At 34.5% G+C, this 20,069-nt stretch overlaps 2 protein-coding genes across 2 annotated transcripts; both read left to right on the forward strand.

Annotated features, from left to right (window-relative positions):
- Nucleotides 1-1,710: 1,710 nt before the first annotated feature.
- LOC145594687 (glucan endo-1,3-beta-glucosidase 6-like) lies at nt 1,711-5,471 on the forward strand. The gene is made up of 2 exons (XM_081651022.1): nt 1,711-2,429; nt 4,105-5,471. The coding sequence occupies exons 1-2, from the start codon at nt 2,077-2,079 to the stop codon at nt 5,222-5,224; spliced, it is 1,473 nt and encodes a 490-aa protein (XP_081507148.1). The 5' UTR covers nt 1,711-2,076; the 3' UTR covers nt 5,225-5,471.
- A 2,153-nt stretch (nt 5,472-7,624) lies between these two features.
- LOC145594688 (ABC transporter D family member 2, chloroplastic-like) lies at nt 7,625-17,054 on the forward strand. The gene is made up of 10 exons (XM_081651023.1): nt 7,625-8,012; nt 8,167-8,353; nt 10,827-10,894; nt 11,727-12,053; nt 12,161-12,325; nt 14,315-14,543; nt 15,051-15,298; nt 15,393-15,678; nt 16,089-16,357; nt 16,581-17,054. The coding sequence occupies exons 1-10, from the start codon at nt 7,737-7,739 to the stop codon at nt 16,770-16,772; spliced, it is 2,247 nt and encodes a 748-aa protein (XP_081507149.1). The 5' UTR covers nt 7,625-7,736; the 3' UTR covers nt 16,773-17,054.
- Nucleotides 17,055-20,069: the final 3,015 nt, after the last annotated feature.

The raw sequence follows: 20,069 nt of genomic DNA on the forward strand, positions 1-20,069 counted from the left end.
TTTTTTATTTTTATATATCATTTTTTTTTGGAGGAAGTGGATCAATTTTTTTTAAACAATCCTAGTTTTTATTGCTATTCTGTATTCTCATACGAGTACTAGTAAAATAATGTCCCAATCAAAGATGTGTTAAAATAAGTTTTCCTTGTAACCTAATTAGCTCTACCTTCTATTTGTTTTTAATGGCATGTCATGCACTTATAATTAAAAAAAAAAAAAAAAAATCTTCATAAGATTCGAACACGCAACCTCTAATTCAAGAACTAAGTGTTTTACCAACAAGCTATGAAATTTTTTATCAAATTTTTTTAATACAAAATATTAATATGTAGCGAATGACAATGTGGACAACAAAAATTACAACGTATATTAATAATGATTAGTTTTATGTAATAATCCGAGGCACCGCCAGACCCAAAAACTAGTTGACTATTTAATATTGATCAGCCCCTCACGAGTGGCATGGTATATTGGTAGTCCCACAGTTTTAAACTTTGCTCAAAAAAGTTACTGTACTATGCCTATTGCTTAAAATCTCTCCAAAGCACAACTTTTAAGCCGTAACATCTTTGTTTACATCACCTAACCACACATTTTTTTAAGTTTAAGACAACAAAATAAATTAAAAAATCTTGGTAATAAAAAGATTCCTCTGTTACCAAAAGGACAAATTGGGGGGACTTATTCTCGTTCATCAACTGGTCTCTCTCACTCTCTCCTGTACCAACAATTTGCTGCAAAAAAGATGCCTCTTTTTTTTCCATTTTTTTCAGACATTAATTATTCTCTTTATTAATTAACTAGTTTAGTCAATACAATTAAATCAAGGTTTTCAAAAAAAAAAAAAAAAAAAAAAGCAATTTAATCAATACCGAATCCCGTCTAGATATTTACAAGTATTATCGCCACTATAAAGCAAAACAATAGTCCTCCTTGTTTTTAATACGGAGTACTTGCAAGTTGCGATTGTTTAATATTTTCAATTGTTTATTTATTACTCCCTTCGTGTTTTTTTTAAGGCCTGTTCTCATACGTTTATATTCAGTTCAGTTTAGTTTACCTCAATTCAGTTCAGTTCAGTTCAACTCCTAATTTCCTTCTCTTTATGTCTTATAAAATATTTATTTTAGTTCAGTTCAGTTCAGCTGAGTTCAGTCAATGAGAATAGGCCCTAAGTGTTACAATTTGACCGGCACATAGTTTTAGTCAATTTAATTAACTTAAATATAATAAGAAGTAAGTGGGGTATTTGGAGTATTAAAAAATTGTAAAAGAAAAATAGTGGGTTAATAGTTTATTGAAAAGTAATGAATGAGAGAGGAAATATATAATACTTCGTAAAAAAAGTAGTTGTGGGTTTGGATGGGGACCATGAAAGGAGAGATATAATATTTTAATGTATTTTTCTTTCTAAAAATGGAAGTGTAACATTTATTAAAACACGGCCGAATTTGGTAAGTGTAACACTTATTAAAAACATGATAATAGTCAAATTTATTTATTTTGTATGAGTAATTGCACAAATTTTCCAATATTCAATGAAAAAGTGCAAAAGTTGACAACAATTAATTCTTTTCCAACGTCTCTCTCATTTACCTAAAATTTTACTTGAATGAACTTCAAATTTCCTACTCTAATCTATTCTACTCCAGACAATTCTGCTTCAGTTTAACTTATTTAGCTCTCTTTACTTGTTTTTCCCTCTCATATTAACCTCCTCTATTTCTCCCTTATTCATGTCTATCTATTTATTGAAAAGCCAAATACTTTATTCAATCTGATTGCTTTCTCTGTGTAACCAACATTTTCAGCCTTTCTAAGCTGCTTTTTAGCTCAACTTCTTATCTTTTCTTCTTACCCCACTTTACATTCAACAAATATTCCCTAAAATTTTGCAAAAAATGGAATGGGTATTCTTCAATTTGAGTTTTCAAGCTATTTTTTGAAATACCCATCTCCATTTTAGGGTTCTTGAACTAAATTAACCCCAAAAAAACACCTTACTTTCATCCTTAGATCTTTTGTTTTCAGGGTTTTATGTAATTGATTGTTTTAAACTCAAAATTAAAGACAAAAATGGCATATTTCAAGCAAAATACAGGGTGTTTTTCTGTTATTTTTGGGTTGTTTTGGTTGATTTCAATGGTAATAACAGTGAACGGAATAGGTGCTAATTGGGGCACACAATGTTCACACCCTTTACCACCAGATGTAGTGGTGAGAATGTTGAGAGAAAATGGAATACAAAAAGTGAAGCTTTTTGATGCAGATTATAGCACACTAAATGCTCTTGGTAATACTGGGATTGAAGTTATGGTTGGAATTCCTAATGACATGCTTTCAACTCTTGCTTCAAGTGGTAAAGCTGCTGATAAATGGGTGTCAGAGAATGTGACTGAACATGTCAAGAAAAACAAAGTCAATATTAGGTATTCTTTCTCTTTCTTCATGTATCATCCTATGTTGTTCTGTTTGCATATGTTTTGATTTTAGTTCTGTTTTGGCTTGGTAGATGAAGCTAGTTGCTTAAGTGCTAGTGTGAACGGGTTGGTTTTTTTACCTGAACTTATAACAACTTATTAACACTTATTTGAGCTTATTTTAATTGTAAATTGAACTCGAGTAGCTTTTATTCGAACCTTGCATCAATTGCATGTCTGTCATACACACACCTAGATGTACCATGCACATGGTAGTACCGGACATGTAAGCTCATTATTAGTCTGAAAAGAGTAAAAATTTTGACTTGGTTGATTGACCATTATCTGAACTTTTTTTTAAAAGTCAAAGTCTTTGTTATTGTGAAATTTAGTTCTTACATGTCTGTGTAACTAGAGTACATGATAGTTGCATCTCTTCTGCCCATCTGTTGTTCATTTGACTGGTGGTATATGGTATTGATGCTGAATGCATACAAGTGTGATTAATTTTTGAGAATTTTCCAAACCAGGATGGCCTTTTCCTGAGGATACTGGAATTGCATATGTAAAATATATGGGTAGACATTCAAGTGCAGATGATATTGTGCATATCGGCGTAGTACTGAGTGAATGCAAATTAAGATGAGAAGAGAGAGAGAAAAAAAAAAAAGTGCAAATACGGCAATGTTGCAATATTTGTGAAATTTTCTAAAATGGTAATCAACTAATCGTTGTATATTAGGGAGGAGGGGAAGTAAAAGCAGAGATTGTAATTGAGCTTAATTGTATAGTGTTGTCCAAAATCCAAATATAACCCTTGTCATTATCAAAGCATGTGTTGCTGGACTATAGTTACCCAATGTGTATTCGCCTCATAATTCTGAAGATTTTCCTGTCACTGCATGTTATTGAGTTGTTGCATAATTTGCTATATGTGTTTATCTTGCTGTAACACTCTTGGGACATCTTTAGCTTGATGGTGACTTGTATTAATGTCTACAAATCTATAATTAGTGAAATGTAATTAATCTTAGACAGTTAGACCATACATGGAAACTTGTATGAGTATAAATAGCTGATGAAAAAGCCAATTATGCTTTTTTGCATACTGTATTATTAATGTTTAGAAGAAAAGGCCTTCATTGTTGACTTATTGCAATGTTCCTTGAAAATTGCGGTACACATTTTAGGAAATGTTAATGCTAAAGTTCAGGTAAACGTATAACATTGATTTTTCTAGGTAGCTGTTTAGGATGGTGTCATTTTTGGCGCAACCCTTGATAGTAGCCCATTGTGTAGGCATAGAAACAAGAATTAAGTTTGAAGCTTTTGTGCTAAGTCTTTGTTTTGAACAGTTTTTCAAACTTGTATCATTGGCTTTCAGTGATAGGAGTTAGGATAGTTTATAACGTATTATCAACCGTTATAGGTAGTTTTAGGTTTATATACCAATATAGTGGATTACTCTGTATCAAACAAGGTTTTTATAAACTGTGTTTTCTGATGTTCCCTTTTTCCCTGTAATGTAAGTGCAGTTTTCTGTTACTTTATTTTATACAAGTATGTGTTCAGAGTCTTAATTAGCTGAAGCAAAATACTATGAAGATGGGTTTGTGCATGTGGCTTATTTTTAGCTTACTCTTTATCAGTTAATCTAATTTATATCTATCTTCTCTAAATGCAGGTATGTTGCGGTTGGCAATGAGCCTTTTTTAGCAACTTACAATGGAAGTTTTTTAAAAACTACCTTTCCTGCCCTTCAAAACATTCAGAACGCCTTAGTAAAGGCGCGCCTTAATAACCAAGTGAAGGTTACAGTTCCCAGCAACGCTGATGTGTATGCAAGTCCTAGCAGCATGCCTTCTGGTGGTGATTTTCGAGATGATATTCATGGTTACATGGTGCAAATTGTCAAGTTCTTAAGTGACAACGGTGCACCATTCACTGTGAACATTTATCCTTTCATAAGTCTTTACACTGACTCCAACTTCCCGGTGGAGTATGCCTTCTTCGATGGTAATGCAACCCCAGTTAATGATGGTGGTACTAGCTATTACAACATGTTTGATGCTAACTATGACACCCTTGTCTGGGCTTTGCAAAAGAATGGGTTTGGTAACATGCCCATCATAGTCGGAGAAATAGGCTGGCCAACCGATGGAGACATCAATGCTAACGTCAAATATGCCCAAAGATTCAACCAAGGCTTCATGACTCGCACTGCAAATGGAAAAGGGTCGCCAATGAGGCCTGGACCCATCGATGCATACTTGTTTAGTTTAATAGATGAGGATCAAAAGAGCATTCAGCCGGGAAACTTTGAGCGCCATTGGGGGATATTCACTTTTGATGGGCAGCCTAAGTACCAACTCAACCTGGGTACTACAAATTTGGGATCATTGGTGAGGGCAAAAGGTCTAACATATGAAGAACGTCAGTGGTGTGTGCTGAAACCATCTGTAAAGCTTGATGACTCTAGGCTTGCTCCTAGTGTAAGTTACGCTTGTGCACGAGCTGATTGTACTAGCCTTGGATATGGAAGCACTTGTGGCGACTTGGATGCTCGAGGAAACATATCTTATGCTTACAATAGTTACTACCAGATTAATGATCAGGATGAGGAAGCATGTAAGTTTGAGGGACTAGGAGCAATCACTAAATCAGATCCATCCCGAGATACTTGCAGATTTCCAGTCATGATTGAGCCCTCAGATAATGGGTCTGAGCAAATGTTTCATGTTCACGGAATGCGATCATGTTTTGTCAGTATCAGCATCCTCTTTCTGACAGTGTTTTGGTACTGAGACTTCAGTCAGTGTGCCAATGTTTTTTTTTTTTTTTCTTTGATGATTGTCACTGAAGGTCCGGGTGATTTTGAAGCGAAAAATCTGGAAAAAAAAAATCAGAATATTTCCAGATGGTTCATTATGTAATGCAGTTAAGGTAGGCTGTCAATTATGTAATATTGGGGGGAAAAGCAGGGTAGGTTTCTATATTCCATTTGTTTGATGAACATTTTTATTGAAATCTAGGCTGCATAATTTTTTCTCACACTTTGCCAAGTTTATCTTCTGAATGCAGCCTTTATTCTTATGTCTGTATTTACCACCTCATTTCTTGACTCCCATTCTTTTAGGTAAGTGCAAAGTGTAAACTGTATAGTCTGACATTCAAAGTACTAGCCATTATTGTTTTTGTTTTTATGGTTGTGCTGTGGAAATGCTAAATGTTAGATTAGCGAAAGCAAAAACACAATCAATAAACCAGATTAACAATATGAAAAAAAAATAAAAAAATAAAAAAAATCTTCGCATATAGCAGGCTGTATCTTGGCAGCAGCCTAGCCTCAGTGTCAATTTCACTGATTATTAGATTAGCTTAATAAAACTTCAATCAATTTCCCTAGATAACACACTAGATTCAATTGAAAACTCATTTTTCTCTCTCCATTTTTGTCATAAATCTTTATAAGATTCATTTTTATCTTTTGGTTTGAGTAATTTTGAACTCTTCTTTGGTAAAGTAATTAAGTGGATTATACCATATCTAGGTTGTTTTGAACCATTAAAAATTAATAAGACATCTTCATCTTAATTTATTAAGTAGTGTTTTGACTTAACAAATCATTAAAAGGCCACTCAAATGCTAATGTCACCTTCACCAAATAACACCTTCACCTTTATTAATTAAGCAAAGCAAACATCAAAATTGTCCCATACTCTAAATTACTCAACAATGTTAACACACACTTAACCAAAAAAAAAAACCCTTTGTTAATGTAGCGGTTAAGGCAGTGAGTAGTGAATAGAGGTAGGGTAATAGACCTAGTAGTTGTCAAACGTCAAAATTCTTAATGTTTAATGCAAAAAAGTAGTAATGGAGTTCAAAATTTTCTTCTTCACCTTGGCTTGTTATTATGAATTTCGCATAATAAGTAAACATATAATTAACTAATTAAGTCATTATTATAAGGATAATTGCATGAAAATAAAGACTTTTATTGGTAGGGTTTTTTTGGTTCCCTCTAGGGTTTCTCCCTTGGGAGGGTTTTTCTAGCCTCCATTGCTAGATTTTTATTCTTTTTTTGAAGGTTTTCCTTCAATCTTCTCCTTCTCTCTCTTTCTCTTCCATCTCTTTTCTTCTGATCTCAATTGTAAATTTTTGTAGGGGCTTCCATCGGTATTTTTACCAGTGGTAAGCCCCAAAAAAAAACTTTTTAATTGCTTTCAATAAAAGATCACATCTTTATGATGGAGTTTGATCTACTATTAGGTTTAATTTATTTGTTTGTTCGTCTGTCAAAGTTTGAAGATTTAGGGTTTCACAATCTCCAAAAGTGTCTAGAAGGTCATATGCGTTTTTTCACCCAAACAACTATTCATATGTGGATCTCAAGCCGAATTAGTGCCAACTCACAGATTGTATTGCTTCAGATGAAGATTTTTATAAAGGCGATCGTTGATCAAATCTGCGATGTAACTAGTTCTAAGGTGAATTGTATTTGTATTGGAATTTTAGATTTCCTCGGAATTGTTTGTAAGTGCCGTTTGGCTATCTTTCATTAATGAAATCCTTTCTCTTCTTGTCAAAAAAAAAAAAAAAAGACTTTTATTGTAAAGTAAAACACATTTATTTACAAAATGCATATAAAATATACAAAATTTGAAGTCCAAAAAAATCATGTCTTATATTTCTTCTTGTTGGAAAAATCTGATCTTCACTTGTGAATCATAACAAAATCATCATTGTCATTAGCATAATAACTAACGTGATTATAAAAACCTAAATATAATTTCAATTTTCATGTATCTTCCACAAAAGTACAGGAAAAAGGATTGAGGAGGATTTGGTAAACATCGCAATATGCAATTGGGTAAAATAAGGAGAAAAATATGTGATTTTGAATGGAACTAAGAAGTAGATAAGAATTGTATGGTGAAATTGAGAAAGACAATCCGCCTTTTATACATACTTCGTATTAGCTAATTCATCGTTGACTTGCATCATAATCGCATTATATATTTGTAATTTTGTATCATGATCAAGAGCTACAAATTCCTTATTATAGTTTCATTCATACAAGTACATGAGTTGCCAAAAAACAGGAGTTTCATCACTTTCATGTACAAGAAAATTGGAGAAAGAAGTGAAGTGTAGTAACCACAAGAGCCACACACGTAACACAGCACAGTCACAAAATCCCACCTCTTTACAAATCTTCATTCTCTCTCCTCTCCTTCACTCACACACTTACACCTTCTACTCTGCTTAACTGCCCTTCTTCATAAACCGCCAAATACTTGTATACATTACATTATGCTGCCTCTTCATTCTTCTTCATTCACCTCTTTTCCTTATACTACAATTTCCAACTTCTACACTTCTCCTGCAATGCCGCTTCTTAGGAGAAAATTATCCTCTTCTTCTTCTTCATCATCTTCGTCTTCATCTTCTTCTTCACGCCATTCAAATATAATCAAATCTTCTACTTTTTTCCCTTTTACATGTACCCATTTCCTTAAATTGAAACCCCAGAAAAGGAATTCTAGTATTAAGTGCTCTTCTTCTTCGAATCCGCCTGTTTCTGATGCTGTTAGTTCCTTTTTTTTGTTGTTTGTGTTTTTTTGGATTTATTTTTTGACAGATTATTGATGGGTTTTTGTTTAATTTTGATGGGTACTTGTTTAATTTTTGTGGGGTTTTGAGATTATTTGTGAAAATGGTGTTTTTTTTGATGAAATTGCAGAGGAAATTGCCTGATGTTGGTACACTATATAGGAGGTTTTTGAAAGTGGCAAAACCATATTGGTCATCTGAAGATAAAGTTCAAGCTAGATTGCAATTGGCTGCTGTTTTTGCTTTAACTTTGGGGACTACTGGTATCAGCGTTGCTTTCAGTTTTCTTGGCCGTGATTTCTACAATGCTCTTGCTAGTGAGTAGTACACTTTCTTCTACTATCTTTCAATTTTTCTTTTGTCTAGCTGTTATTGGGATGTGTTCTTAATGATGGAATAGTGGTCTCAACTAATGAACAAACTATGTGGATGCGAGCTAGCTTAGTTGGTTAAAGTATCGGGGTGCTACTCAAGACATGAGATCAAATCTTGTTTATGTGGCTCTGTCTGAAATAAAATATTGTGGATTTGTAAATTGATTGGTTCATGTGGACTTAGCTATTAGAGCTGGATGTTGAATATACTGAGTACAATTGTGTTCATGTAGATTGGAATATTCAAAGTCGGGTTAAGATGATATATTCTTGGTGTTGAAGAATTGTGAAAACGGAGAAGTTATGCATAGTTGCCACGTTGATTGGAGTGGGCTGGTACACAGATACATCTTTTGTTTTTTAGTGACAAAGAGCTAGGAGCCTAGGAGTAATGCCTATCCCCGCACGGTGCAATAGTGTATGTACTCTAAAGGGTATAATATTGTAGAGAAAGTCCTAAAACACTGTCATGATAATGGGACTCCATGTCTCCATCTTTAAGGATGTAGGGAATACAATATACTTCCTCCGTTGACTATTATTTGCAACATATACTATAAGCGGATGCTAATTATTATGTGCAACAAATGTTTTCTTTCCTTTTTAGGTAATCATTTCTCTCTATCTCTCTCCTCATCACATGCACCCAACTTTTTCTCTCTCCATTTTACTGTCACAAACAAATTTGCCTAGGAGTTCGCAAACACCCCTTTGTTGCAAATAATAGTTAACGGAGGAAGTATATTTATGAATGACAAGAGATGTTGGGGACACCGGGATAGGCAAGCATTATTGTAGATATTGACATAAGACTTTCCATGGATTATTGTGTATCAAACGGGCTGTTAGTCTTTTACTTCACAACCCCCCTCCCCCACTTCCATAAGTTAGGATATTTATGACCTAGAATTTTAGCCTATCACAAGCATTGCATCTTTTGTCTGCCTTCATGGCACAAGAAAAGTAAAATAATGGGAAATTGAGAATGTTCATGAACATTTTAATTTATCTTTGATAGCATCATGGGAATGCAATCAAAACGTTTAAGATCAATAGAACGGTGTTAAAAGATATCTTTAATACATTGAGTTGTGATTTAATTGAAGGACATTGATAACTTAGGTCCTCCAATTTGACAAAAATCTATGCTGCTATTTACTAGGATACATGTATCAACATAACCTGTACTACCACTGAGTCCAGTATTTTCAACTAGACATGACAATTGTTGCAGTCTAGTTGGTCGAAATGTATATCTCACCTACAGCCTTCAAATATATATTGAGTTATAGTGCACTTTATGATGTTCTGTCACTTTGAGTACATCGTTGATTCACAAATTGATGAAGCTAAGCTTTAGAATAAATACCCATGCTGAGTGTATTCTCTAGCGTCCACTCAGGAGGTTTCACCTGTTTACTAATATATTACTCCATATGATGCTTTGTACATGGTTACTTTGTTCTTTGTTCCCGTAATTCCTCAATTTCTAGCTTGCCAGTTGAGATCATTAATGATCGAACAATGATCTTGCTGTCTGGTGAGCTGGAGCCAGCACTCTGGAGAGGTCTATGTTTATATTTTTGAGAGAGTACAATAAACTCCTGTAGTTATCCCTTAAGTGATATTTTCTGAATCCATTTTCCATACTGTCTTTTTAGGAAATTTTATGCACCTGCTCAGATACAGCCAAACTCTTCAATGAACCACATAAAGAGTTGTATACATTGTTGCATTATCTCTCAATACTTGAGTCCCTTATGGTCTCCTCTGAAGCATGCAGTGACCATCTAGTTGGAGTCATTTGATGCCTCAGTAGAAGTTCAACCATAACTGTTGTAGGTTAGACAATTCAAAATATGATTGGATGATGAATTATCAATCGTAATATCCTAGAGTAGAACAGCTTGGAAATCATTTTCAAGCATATGTGTTCAACAGTTTTTATGATTATCATTAATATTATTATTAAGTTTTACCCCCTCAGGTTCTTTTTATTCATTATGCTTTGAATTTTATAGTCTCCAATGTACATCTTTGACCAAAAATATAATAAGTAATCTTGAGTAATTGTTTTAAATATATATATATATATATATATATATATATATATATATATATATACATATATACAGATATATGTACATATACATACATATATATATATATATTGAAATATATTTCAAGCCAAATCTAACAAGATCCCACATGTTATGGTTTTGGTGTTATTAATAGTGAGTTTTTAAGGTCAAAGTTTTTTTAAAGTTGACCATAAAGTCAAAACGTAAAGAATAAAAAGGAACAAAGGGAAAGCCATTTTTCTTGTTGGTTTTATTGGCTTCATTTTCTTAGATTTGTCAGATTCTATTACCATTGAATGGCTTATTGATGCATCTTTTGGTATTTTGATCTCCAGACAAAGATCAAGATCAATTCATGAAGCAGCTATTATATTACCTTGGCGGGTTTTCTGTTGGCATTCCGGTGAGCACATCGCTCAACTTTTTTTAGGTACCGTCTAGCCAGTCTTTTCTTCTTTATACTGGTTGTTTAGTGTGTAGTTGTAAAGTACTAATGCTTGTATAAGGGATGGGGGAAATAGTGTTGAAGTTTTCAGGGAAGAAAATCATTCAAGGGTTGATCTCCCCACTTTATTTTCACTTATTTCAGGTCTAACTAGTTTAGACAATATAACCAACAAGTTCACATAAGGTAATACAAGGGCTAATGAACTCACATAAAACAAGGATTGTTAAGTTTAGATAAGATAAAATATGGGCTAATAAGTTTAGATAAGGTAAGAAAAAGGGTTAATAAGTTCATATAAGATAGATTTAGGGTTAATAGGATAAGCCAAGATAAAATATGTGAAATTCAAGCAAAGATGACACTATCTTAGTAATTTGTTTTCACAAGCAAATTTCCAATGTATTATGTTGAAGAGAATTTTCAGCATCAAATGAATGGAGGTAATATGTATATTTCCTTGAGAAATAAGTATGTGTGTATACTCTCAACTTTCTAGAGAGCTTTTAAATTTATTAAATATCATTCCTTTATATCAAAGATTAAACAAAGAGTGTTATATCTTACCTATTTAGTGGGAAAATGAAGTTCTTATTTAATGGTTGGTGTCTCATTTCGTAACCTTGATTTACTTTTTTTCCCCCCTTCTGGTGCTTTGAGTTTCAATTATACTGGGCTGAGAACAGATAAACTATTATTTGTGCTTGTAGGTGGGTATATTGTTTGTTTGTATTCAAGTAATTTTACCAGCTGTCATTCTGTTGATAATATAAGGATTTCATTTCTGCAGGTTTTTGTATTGAGAGATTATGCAAAAGAAACCCTTTCTTTGAGATGGAGATCTTGGATGACAACCTTTTACATGAAGCGTTATTTGCAAAACCAGAGCTTTTACAAAATTCAGTCACAGTCAACAATTGACAATCCAGATCAACGGATTGTTGATGATCTGAGTACATTCACAGGAACAGCACTTGCCTTCTCTTTGACACTGTTTAATGCTGCAATTGATTTAATATCATTTAGTAACATACTATTTGGCATCTATCCTCCGCTATTTATTGTTCTTCTGATATACTCAATTGGGGGAACAGCTATAAGTATTTTTCTAGGGAAGGTAATGTGGGTGTTTCAATAACTTTTTTTAATAAAAATTTTATTTTGCTACTTTGATGCTTAATTCTCATCTCTGATTGTTTATTGATCCATTATGTTTGATTTCAGGGGCTGGTGAATTTGAACTTTTTGCAAGAGAAAAAAGAAGCAGATTTCCGTTATGGACTTGTTCGTGTCAGGGAAAATGCAGAATCAATTGCTTTCTATAGTGGCGAGGAAAATGAATTGCAAATGCTAGTCCAAAGGTTCAGCAGTGCTTTTCAAAATTTAACTGTAAGGATTCTCATCTCTTATCATCTTTTTTGTTTCTGGTCTTTGTGTGCAATGTATTTTCTGATGACAATTCTACTCTTCTCTGCTCTTCAAAGAAAACTTAAGTGAGTTGCCGCCTTCTAGTGTCTAGTTTTTGTCTTGATAAAGTACCAATGTAAAAAGTACTATCTCGCAGAACCAATGTGCAGGGAGTGCAGGATTAGTGTCTGATTAAATGAGTGGATGCACATGCACCTAGAGTCCGAGAAGCCCTTTTTTTTAATTTTTTTTTCTTTGTCCTTACTTTGGTCAACTCATTTGCTCCCTAAATATAAGATATGTTAAAGCTAGCTGTTGAGAGGGGTCTTCTCTTAACCAGAGAGAGAGAGAGAGAGAGAGAGAGAGAGAGAGGGGGGGGGGGGGGGTGTGGGGTGGGGTGGGGGGGTCTTCTGTTTTCTATTCATAGTGTAGTGAAATATGTGTAGGCAGTCATTAAATATGTTATGCCAATAATTTTTTTGATACATAACTAACATAAGTCATAAACGCATATTGAAAGTTGAGATTGACAATTACTTCTAATTTGGTAGATAGTAGGCCAGATTGCATTCAATCGTTATACATTTGAAAATGGTTCACACTTTGTTCTTTGCATTGTCTAGCATTGGAGTTCTGCTTTCCTCTTTTGAGTTTTGTCAGGCTATGCTGCTATTGCTATTTATTTACTTTACTTCTTGCCTCCTCTGTTATGCCTTTTTTCAGTCATTAATGCAGAGTAAAGCTTTGTTCTTTTTTCTTGGTGTTGATTCATTTATGCTCTCTCTCTCTCTCTCGTCTAGCTGTGCGCTACCATCTTCATCATTATTGCCATTGGACAGAAGGTGATGCTGCAAGTGATGACGACTTTTTCTCTCATCTAATCGTCTTCAAATTGCCATGGGGTTATTGGGGTAGAAAGTGATGTACACTGAGTGTTGGAGGTGGTTTTGAGCTGTGGTTGAGGAGGAGATGGGGGATTAAAGGGTGAGAAGATTGAATAAGAGTGATTATGATGATTGTGCTGTTGTTGGATTTTGATGGTAGGCAGCAAATGGGTGAGGGTGAGGGTGAGGGTGAGGGTGAGAAGGGCACCAAAAGGGAATGGGAATCAAGTATTGAACATTGACCTCAAAGCTTTTTACGTGAATCTCTCAAACATGACGGTTCTTGAAGATTTTTGCATACCCTTATATGAGACAATATCCCTTTATAGTTTTATAAGACTTAAAAGTGGAATTGCATGTACTAAGTTGCAATTAGCTCACCATTCTTCATTATGTTTAGTAAGTGTTGTGTTTCTACATGTAGAGGCCCTACATTATTAAAGATCTCCATTTTGCAAGGTTCTGTCACATGTCCTGCTTGCCGTGTTACTTTGCCTATATTATCAATATGAAACTGACCAGCCTGTGTGGATATGTAATAGATTAACCTTAAGAAGGGCAATTTGGGAAGTTTAGATGGTTTTAGGTTAGTAGTCCTTACTCCTTAGTATAAATAGGAGATAGTATATGCATTAGGCTTTATGGGAATTGTGAGGAAAAATGTTGAGAGTAGTAACCTCAAGTTACTAGGAGAGTGATAACCTAAAGTTATCAAGAGAGTGATAGCCTTAAGCTATTAATCTATCATTTTGTATCCAAATTCTGCCATTATTAATCTAAATTATCAAGCATTTATATCTTAATTAGTCCTTAAATCAGAAAGTACTAAGTCAGTCCATAACAGGATACCACTGCTGTCAGTCTGTCACTGTGGAGTTCTGCTACTAAAATTATGATGTGTTTCATGCTGGAGAAAATGTCTTCTGAACCATATAGATGAGCTGTCTTATACTAATTGGACACTTGTAATTTCTCTTCAATTGCTTAAAAATGTCTTCCACCTGATAAGAATGCTATATGTAGGTTTACTAGGAACTAAAACTCTTGTTGTCATCATTAATCTCATGTTTTTTTGGCTGTGCTGCAGCGCCTGTTGGTAGCTTCCAGAAACCTGGATTTCTTCACCAGTGGTTACCGTTATTTTATTCAAATCCTTCCTGCAGCAGTTGTTGCACCCTTGTATTTTTCTGGAAAGATTGAATTTGGTGTCATTAATCAGTCCGTATCAGCTTTTAACCACATCCTTGGAGATGTTTCCCTCATCGTCTATCAATTTCAAGCCATCAGTGCCTTCTCTGCTGTGATTGACCGTCTAGGTATCAACTTTTCCCTTGTATATCTGCAGTTAGCTAACGTGCATGCATATAGCCTCATGACTGAGCTGCCTTTATTTATATATATATATACTCATGTTGCTAGCATTTGCTTCTCCATTTATATATATTTGTACGGTTGAGTTGGGAGAGCAGTGCCCATGCAGCTCTACTCCTGGCTGCCTACCCAGCATACTATGTCCGACAGCTACATTATATGTTCCAACAAATGAAATAACCATTATAATCATATATTCCTAGTCTGTATAAAGTATAAATCACGTTTTCCTTAATGCTGTTTGTATTACAGTCTCATAAGTTTTAAACTATGTGAACACTGATATGGTATGTGGAGAGCTCAAACAGCAGCTCTGCGCGTGCTGATTATTCTTCCAGAGAGTGATCCTATGATATGTTGAATCATTAATTCCTGAAGTTATTTTGAACATTAATTCTGCTCAGTGAGCTTTTGTGTTGCGATGGTTTATTTTGGCTTGTTGACTTGTGCAGGTGAATTTGATGATCTTCTTGATAGTAACATCTCAGAAAACCTCACTGATTCAACAAATAATGTGTATGTTATCTATCAGAATGTGACAAGTCCAACAAATCAGACTTTATTGGATTCAAATGGATCATTGACAGAAGGAATTAGTAAAAAGTTGGTCGACTTGGAGCATTTGACTCTGGTGACTCCAGAAAAGTCTACAATTCTCATGGATTTAACATTGTCAATTAACGAAAAGGATAATCTGTTGGTAAATAACAAATCTGGAATTACTTTGATTCTGTTGTTATTGTAAGTAGTCAGCTTGAAATATGATAATTACAGGCTCATGCTTATGTTTACAGATAACTGGGCCTAGTGGAAGTGGTAAAACTTCTTTGTTAAGAGCTATGGCTGGTCTTTGGACTTCTGGAAGCGGAAAAATCACATTTTATGTGAAAGAATCGGATGGTCACCAATCTATCTCTACACATGAAAATGCTGAAGAAAGTGATCCATTTAAGAATAGAACTTCTAGGGGTATATTTTTCCTTCCCCAGAAACCTTATATGGTTCTAGGCTCCCTGCGCCAGCAGTTGCTTTATCCAACATGGGCTGAAATTCCAACTTCAGATGGGGTTGAGCAAACTGGTAAGCACTTAGAAGTGTTATGACTCAAGAAATGCGCACCCCCCCCCCCCCCCCCAACACACACACTCTCTCTCTCTCTCTCCTCCTTTCCTGAAAATATAAAGAAACAGGATCTGGCAGCTGAACTGAAAATTAGGCTGAAGGAACATGGTGTTGCTATCAGTCTACCACGATTTTTGGGAATGCTGATCACAAGTTTCATTTCAGTAGTCATGAAAATTTGATTGCATATCCTGTTCCAGATGTCAAATTTTCAGTGAAATTGTTCTGCTTGCGAAAAAATGTTTTGAACACTGGCTGCGGCACAAATTGACCACAATTCCTGCTAACTTTCTTGTTTTATTATGGGTTGTTTTCTAAGTATTGATATCTCTCTAGAAATAAGGTTGAAGTTGTTCATGATGCTGTAGGTTGGCCGCCTTTCTTGCTGCAAACTGAAGGGTCAGGTTGTGTTTTTACAAGGTCACTTAAGCCTACTACCGAGGATTTAGTTAAAGTATTGGAGGACGTTCGCCTTGGCTATTTAGTGCCTCGGTTTGGTCTTGATTCAATTTATGAATGGTCTAGTATTTTATCCTTGGGTGAGCAACAGCGCCTTGCTTTTGCACGTCTTCTGCTTGCTAAACCATATTTGATCCTCCTGGATGAATCTACCAGTGCTTTGGATGAGGATAATGAGGTATTCACTGGGAACTGATCTTTCTTGTCATCAAGTTATTATCGTCTGGATGTGCACACTAATTTAATATTAAACTCTATGAATCTAATGATCACTGTTTTTCTCTCCATTGCAACACCTAGTGTTGATGGGAAAGCGGAATGCTGGTCAATGATCATGTTTAAAACCTGATATGTATTTACATGCGAACTTTAAGCTTAATGCTGTGATTGTCTCTACTCAGGATCATCTATACCGCTTGATTGAAGCTGCTGATGTAACCTATGTTAGTATTGGCCACCGAAGATCTTTGATAAACTATCATAGCAAGGTTTTGAATATAAAAAAGATGGATCCACAATCTACTGAACGCAACTGGACCATCAAGCCTATAAATCAAGAAGCAAGGAGTAGTTTGTCAGAAATAGGATTGTAGCTGATTTGAAATTCAGGGTTTTCCTGGGATGATGGCATGACACGCCTTTGTAATATTGCCGTGCCACTTTACTCGAAATCATGTTGGAAGGTTAAGCGGGGTGCCTCTTTGGAGTTGGGACAGTAAAAAAATTGGCGCCTGAGTATGCTTGAATTAGATTGTCTGAGGCTAACAGATTGCTTTTCCATATATAGTCAAATTAAAAGAAACTTCTGAATCTGTTGATGTAAATACTAAATAGTACAATCATGGTAATTCCATATATGTGTTTCTTTTCTTTTATTTCCTAAATTCTTTGACATACATGATCTAGTTGTTAGTCAGACTTGGAAAAGCTAAGTCATTTTATCTCAATTATTTTTTTTTAATTTTTTTAATTTTTACAATAAACAATTTTCTTAACCAAAAATTTCACATTTCACTATTATGTTCAACCATTATAATTCTCTAAAAAAAAAAAAGTTCAAGCATGATAAGCATTAGGCTCAACTCGTTATAAAAATAGGGGTGTCAATAATTCGGATTGAAACCGAAATCGAATCCAATCCAACCTAAATCATCAATCTGATCAAATTCGAACTTTAAATCGGATTGGACCGGATCAAATTGAGATTTTTTGAAAATTCGAATTTTTTGGATTGGATCGGATTGACCCTAATCGGATCCGAACTAAACCGAATTTTAGAATTTACCATGTCTAAAAAAAGTTGCTAACCTGCTGAAAGTTGCTGCTGTCTTGAGTCTCAAATTGCTGAAAGTTGTTGCTTGTTATTGATATTTAGTGCATGGAGTAATTGTTGTAATGGACTAATGGTGTTGCCTTTTAGTTGTACTAGTTATTTTGAACAATTTATTTTGACTTGATGTTAAATAAGTTAGGGAAATTCTCTTTGGTGAACTCCAAGTTTTTAAGTTTCCAAGTGGTGAACATTCTTAAATTTTATTATCAATGGTAAACCTAAATTTTGATTACCATTGATAAGTGTTATTTTAATAAAAAATCCTAAACTATAGTTAGTTTTTTTTTTTAATAATTAAATTATTATAGAAATATTTTTCAAAAAAAAAAAAAAAAAAAAAAACCCCACCCAACCAGCAGCCCCGACCACCAGCCCTCCCTTTGCCGGCGTCGCTGCCACCCAGACCCCCTCCCCTTTTCTGGCGCCGGCGACCAACCATTCCCTTCCTTCTTCGATTTCCACCTCTCTTCCCTTGAAACCACCTGGAACCTCACCTCCCCCACCCTCGAAACCACCTGGAAACGTCCCCCACCCCAAAAACCCTCGGCGACCTCTCCTCCGTCCCCGAAAACCCCGGCCACCCAGCCCACCACCCACCCCTCCCTTATCCCAATTTTTTTGCTCTAAATGGAGGATTTATGCTCGAATTTGCTCAATTTTTCCAGGTTGGTGTGGGTTCGAATTTCTTAGGGTTTTTTTTGGTGTTTTGCTCGAAATTGGGGGATTGTAGCTCTGAATTTTTTCCGATTATGGGTGTTGATTTGATTGCTATTTGTTGTTGAATTTGATGGGACTTTAGGGTCGAATTTGATGGGGGTTTGTTGGTCGAGTTTCTGGGGGATTTGGGTCAAATTTCTGGGTGTTTTTTGGTCGAATTTCTGTCGGCGGTGGTGGGGGAAATGGGAAAGAGAGAACGTGCGGGTGGGCGACGGTGGGAGAAAGGAGAAAGAGACGAGGTGCGAGAGGTGAGGGAGGCTGGGCGTCGCCCCGGTCGGAGGTGGGGAGGCCAGGCGTTCCGGCTGGGGGTTGGCCGCCGGCGTGGGTGGGTGCAGGGGAGGGGGAGCTAGCAGTGGGTGGGGGGGAAGGGGTGGTTTATTTTTTTTTTTTTAAAAAAAAATTTAGTATAATTATTAAATTATTAAAAAAATAATTAAAAACCTAACTATAGTTAAATGTTATTGTTAAAAAAATAAAAAAACCTAACTATAGTTAAATTTTTTATAAAATATGATAATTAATGGCACCATTAATAATTATAAAAAGTTTAGGAGTACCAAAGATAATTTTAAAAAACTTTGTTTACCACTTAGAATTTTATAAACTTGGAGTTTACCAAAGAGAATTTCCCAATATTATAAATAAAATAAAATTTCATTTATAAAATATTTAAAAATACGGGGGATGAGAAAAATAATCATGAATTAGTTTGGACTAGGCTTTCTCATCAACACTAGGCTATGAATTAGTTTGGACTAGGTTTTTAACTTATATAGTAAAATAATCATTGACAATAGTTAGTAAGCTAATTTTGAAATTAAGAATAATGACTAATTCATTTAGGTTTAATTTTTATGTATTTATTTAAAAAAAAATTCAAAACATTTATGAATATATAATTATCGTAAAATAATCATATATTTAATATTAAAATAAAATTATTGTTTACTCAAAAATATGGAGGATTACACTGTGAAAATGTGATAGTTACAAAATATATGAAACTTTATAATTAACAAATTACGTGAATATATATACATACATACATATATATATATATATATATATATATATATATATATATATATATATATATATATATATATATATATATATATATATATATATATATATATATATATATATACATATCTATATATTAACCCTCCCGACCACCCAATGGTACTCAGCCTTGAGGTCAGCAAGCAAACAGAGTTTCTGTCCAAAATGATGATCGGATCTGTGTAAGGGATTTCATTACATTCTTATGTCAACTTACCCGTTCGCGTCTAAGAAACCTCTCAAATATGCGTATAAAGTTCGCAAATTGTGTTTGAGTGAGTAAACTACCCAAGGGTGCTTAAAGCACGCCAAAGAAAGGCTAATGAAATTTGAGGTCGTTTTGGTGATCAGTCACAGCGAAGTTATATGGTTTAGTGGTATTCCTTTTAATGATATTTTGATACCTGCTACAAAGGATGGTGATAATGTTTTGGCGGATTTACAACAAAGGTATAATTCAAGAATTTACTTCTACTATCCGGAACTAGAGAAGAAAAAGAACAAGGTGGATTAGACGGGTCCGAATCCTCTATCCCACTCTTGTGTTCCATTCCATGTCCCATTCTTTTTGATTGGCCCACGTCACTTTCAATATCAATATTAATGTTTAAAAAAATTAAAACCAAATTAAATTAAATAAATTTTTCATTTTATATTCTAGTCTTTATCTATTTTTTTTTCTCCTTTATACTACCTCCATAACTCTCGAAGAACCATTGATAGACATGATAAAACAATCTGTGCAAATCAATCATTACTATAAAAATTTGTAATTGAG

This window comes from Chenopodium album, chromosome 19 (genome assembly GCF_948465745.1).
Source record: "Chenopodium album chromosome 19, dcCheAlbu1.1, whole genome shotgun sequence".
Lineage (NCBI taxonomy): Eukaryota > Viridiplantae > Streptophyta > Magnoliopsida > Caryophyllales > Amaranthaceae > Chenopodium > Chenopodium album.